This window comes from Alligator sinensis, unplaced genomic scaffold, assembly GCF_000455745.1.
Source record: "Alligator sinensis unplaced genomic scaffold, ASM45574v1 scaffold524_1, whole genome shotgun sequence".
NCBI lineage: Eukaryota > Metazoa > Chordata > Crocodylia > Alligatoridae > Alligator > Alligator sinensis.
In genome coordinates, this window is record NW_005842747.1 from 83,853 (window position 1) to 88,373 (window position 4,521).

A 4,521-nucleotide genomic window follows, 5' to 3' on the forward strand; every position below is an offset into this window, starting at 1 on the left:
TGGACCGGCTTGAGATGCACCTTTGGATGCATGACAAGGTCTGGCTGGCCTTGCTGGCTGCGGTCTGGCATTGGCGGCTCATGTTCATCTTGGAGTTGATAATGACTCCAACATCCCTGTCCACCTCTGTGCTTTCAAGAAGGGAACTCCCCAGCCTGTATGTGTGCTGTGGATTCCTTCTCCCAAGGTGCAGCACCCTGCATTTGTCTATGTTGAACCCCATCCTAGTCTCGTCTGCCCATTGTTGTAGTCTGTCTAAATCTAGCTGCAGCCTCTCTCCCTTCAAGTGTGTCCACCTCGCCCCACATCTTAGTGTCATCAGCAAACTTGGACAGCGTGCTTTCCACCCCTTGTCCAAGTCGCTGATGAAGATGTTAAACAGTGCGGGCCCGAGGACCGAGCCCTGGGGGACCCCACTGCTCACATCTCGCCAGGTTGAGTACAACCAGTCCACCACTACTCTCTGGGTGTGCCCCATCAGCCAGTGTTTTACCCATCCAACTGTGCAGGCACCAATGCCGCAGTCACTTACTTTATTGATGAGGATGGGGTGAGAGACAGTGCCAAAGGCCTTCTTAAAGTCTAGAAAGACTACGTTCACAGCAACACCATTATCCATCACCAGAGAAACCCAGGGAGTGCAAATGGAAATCCCTGCCGGGGTCTGTCTGAGCTCTTGGCAACAGAAGAATTGCTCTAGCTCCTGTAGTCAAAAAACGACTGAAAACTAAGAGCTGATTAGCGACCGATTCTTATTTGTATTGTGATAGGAATAGGCACTGGGCTGTTAATGTCCACCCTGCACCGACTGGCACCCTGCACTGAGCCGGCGCGGCACGGACGCGGGACAACGCAATGGAAAGGGCAACAGAAGATGAAGATGGACTCATGAGACATCTGGGTTACTGCTGCCATTTCAACCGCTTGGATAGAAACCAGTTGCACCCGTGCAGGCTCTGGCACAGCCCGTCTCCGGGATCTCAGTGGCTTCTCCCATCTGCAGACACTAAGAGCTGACAAGCTGGGGCGTCCTTACCTGGGGGGTTTCCCCCTTGGCGCCGGGCGGCAGGCGCAGGACCCAGAAGTTCCTGTTCTTGAGCAGGTTCTCCATGTTCTCCAGGCGCCGCTGCAGCAGCCCGTACTCCTGGATGAGGGTGCCCAGCGCGCCCCACCGCCCCTCCAGCTGGTTGCCGAACTCCACCACGGTTTTCTCGCAGCCGATGAGCTTCTTGTCCACCGTCCCCGCTCTCCCTTCGAGATGCAGCAGCCGGGCGGCGTGCGCGTCCACTTTCTGCTCCACTGCCTGAATCGCGGCCATGAGGGTCAAGGAGATCTCCGCGGCGTGCAGCTCCTTTTCCTTCGCAGCTAGTCGTTTGGAGGCCGCGCGGGACAGCACCGGGGCAGACTGCCGGGATGCCATGTCTTACGTGGGAGCCTGCGGGCAGGGATAAACGGCAAAAATGGAGCTGGGAGCATAGGGAAGTCGAGCTGCAAGTGGGGTTGCATCCAGTCCAGCCCCCTGCTCGAGGTAGGACTGTCTCTGTCCGAGACAGAGGGAAGCGGTGGAATAGACGCCCAGGGAAGCTGGGGTGCAAGAAGAGGTTGGATGATCGGGGGTGATCAAGGTGTAGCGATGCCTGTGGGGATTTCCCATACCTCTGGGCTTTGCTGGTTGGGTATCTTTTCCCCTCCAGCTACTATGTGTGTCACAGATTTTTTAAGCCTCCCCCAGAGGTGCTGGCCGCAGCCCGGGCTGGGGCTGGGGACTGGACTGTGCCGATGCTCCTGCTGGGCTGCTGGCTAGAAGGTCAAACCTGATGACCGCATTTGGGGTCAGGAAGGAATTTGGGGGTACAGACTGTGGGGGTTTTGCCTTCCTCTGTCGCAGGGGCATGGCCCTCTTCCTTGGATCTCTTGAGCATGTTTTAAACAACCCTTCCAGCAGCTGGATGCAGGCTGCTGCGGTCCCCCTACTTTCCCTAAGGTTCGGGTGGGACGTCCTGTGCTGTGTCAGGGGTGACGGTGTCGTTTTGCTAGGAGGTCAGACACTGAATTTGGACAGGATGGTTTGCACAGGGCTGATCCTGCCTCAGGCAGGGGCCGGACTAGATGTGACCTCCACAGCTCCCTTCCAGCTGGACTTCTCCAGGATTCGACTAACCCATCCCAGCCGAGCGTCCGTCCAACCTGCCCAGGGATGCAGATCCCACGGCTTCTCTAGGTGCCTGGAGTCAGGCAGCTCCTCCTCAGCTCCAGCTGCAATTTCCCCTGCTGCAGCCTGAGGTCAGTGCTCCTAGTCCTGTCCCCTACCTCTATAGGGAACAGCCAAACCCAGCATCCCACAGCAGCTGCTCCCATGCTCCAGGCCGGAGTGGGACTCAGTTTTCCTACGTCGTTAACCTTAAACAACCTGCAGGGACAGGGAGGATCTCAGGCAACGTTTGGACTAATTAACTCAGGATGCTCCACGAGCTGACGGCCGAGATAGCCGGGTGCTGGGCCGTAGCAAAGAGCCTCCGGGGACTCTGCGCTTGTGCCCGGGTGGCTTTTGGATCTGTCTGGCCTGGGCTGACAAGGGAAGGCAACTGGGCTGTTTTTGGTGCTAGTTATCAGCGCGGCTCCGGGGCCCACCGAGCGCTGGGCCAGCTCCATCCTTCTGCAGGAGACCTGGGCTCTCCCCAGCCAGAGGGGCCAGCTCCCCTGTGGAAACAAGCCGGTGCAAACCCAGCTGCCCGCAGTAGCTGCTGCTCCCACCCGAGGCGGGAGCAGCAGCCGGGGTCACCTGCGGGCTCTGCTTTTGCCAACAGCCCCAGGCCGGGGCAGCCAGGGCTTTGCTGGGATTTGTTCCCCCGAAGCCACCCCGGGGAGGGGATGGGGCTACGGGGCAGCTGGAGGGAGGGAGGGATGAGGATGGTGATGTGGGCCAGGGGGAGAAGAGATGGGGAACATCAGCCTCACTCCTTTCAGGGAGTGGGGCGGGGAGCGGGTCCAGCCAGGCTAGGGCACATCCCGGGACGTGGAGTCCTCCCAATGGCACCTTTTAAACGCTGTCTCCCGTGCACCCCAGGAGGCCAGCTACGACTCGCTGCTGCACCCCAAGGCAGCCAAGCGGCCTGGCTCCTTCCTCTCGCCATTGCCAAGCCTGGCAGGGCGGGAGGGTCTCCCCCCTGCCCTGCACTGAGAGGAGGGGACACCGCTTCCTTTTTGGCCCTGGAGAGACTCCAGGAGAGGGGTGTGAGCGGCTGGGAACAGGCGTGCAAGCACCAAATATATAGAAATATGTGCACGCAGGAGCAGAAGTACTGGGCGCCAGATATATGAGTGGGGGTGTGGGTGTGCGCGCTAGGGAGTATATGTGTACTAGGGGGTGTGTGTGTGTTTGCTAAGTGTACGTGTGCATGCTAGGAAGTGTGTGCGCTAGGGGTGTGTGTGTGTTCATGTGTGTGCACGTGTGCTAGAGGTGTGTGCGTGTGCATGCTAGGATGCGCCTGTGTGTGTTTGCAAGGTGCGGTGTGTGTGCATATTGGGGGTGTGGGTGCACGTGCATGCTAGGCTGCATGTGTGTGTGCCGGGTGTGTGCGTGTGTTTGCTAGGTGTGTGAGTACATGTATGCGCATGCATGCTGGGGGGGGGTGTTTGCTAGTGGTGTGCGCATGCTGGGTTGGGGGTGCGTGCCTGTGTTTGCTAGGTGTGCGAGTGCTCAGGTGTGTGCGTGCACACATGTATGTGCATGCATGCTGGGGGGGGTGTTTGCTAGTGGTGTGCACCTGTTTGCTAGGTGTGAGTGCCGGGGTGTGGGCATGCACACATGTATGCGCATGCATGCTGGGGGGGGAGTTTGCTAGTGGTGTGCGCATGCTGGGTTGGGGGTGCGTGCCTGTGTTTGCTAGGTGTGCGAGTGCTCAGGTGTGTGCGTGCACACATGTATGTGCATGCATGCGGGGGGGGGTGTTTGCTAGTGGTGTGCGCATGCTGGGTTGGGGGTGCGTGCCTGTGTTTGCTAGGTGTGCGAGTGCTGGGGTGTGCGCGTGCACACATGTATGTGCATGCATGCTGGGGGGGGGCGTTTGCTAGTGGTGTGCCCCTGTTTGCTAGGTGTGTGAGTGCCGGGGGGTGCGCATGCACACATGTATGTGTATGCATGCTGGGGGGGTGTTTGCGAGTGGTGTGTGTATGCTGGGTTGGGGGGGCGTGCCTGTGTTTGCTAGGTGTGCGAGTGCTGGGGTGTGCGCGTGCACACATGTATGTGCATGCATGCTGGGGGGGTGTTTGCGAGTGGTGTGTGTATGCTGGGTTGGGGGTGTGTGTGTGTATGTAGTGCTGGAGTACGCGTGTGCATGCTGGGACGGCGGTGTGCGTGTCTGCTCGGGCTGTGTGCTTGCACACTAGGCGTGTGTGCGTGTAGTGCATGCTGGGAGGGCGGTGTGCGTGTCTGCTAGCACACCAGGGGCGTGCGTGTAGTGCATGCTGGGAGGGGGTGCTGGAGCACGCGTGTGCACGCGGGGGGGTTGCTAGTGCCGG

General features: G+C 59.4%; 1 protein-coding gene across 1 annotated transcript in view; it reads right to left on the reverse strand.

Annotated features, from left to right (window-relative positions):
- The window catches only part of LOC106722820 (zinc finger protein 398-like), a 5,820-nt gene extending 4,400 nt beyond the window's left edge, over window positions 1-1,420 (reverse strand). Inside the window, exon 1 of the mRNA XM_014525110.2 lies at window positions 1,037-1,420. Within this exon, the coding sequence (XP_014380596.1) occupies window positions 1,037-1,420 (384 nt within the window). The remainder of the gene's footprint in view (window positions 1-1,036) is intronic.
- Between the last annotated feature and the right edge of the window lie 3,101 nt (window positions 1,421-4,521).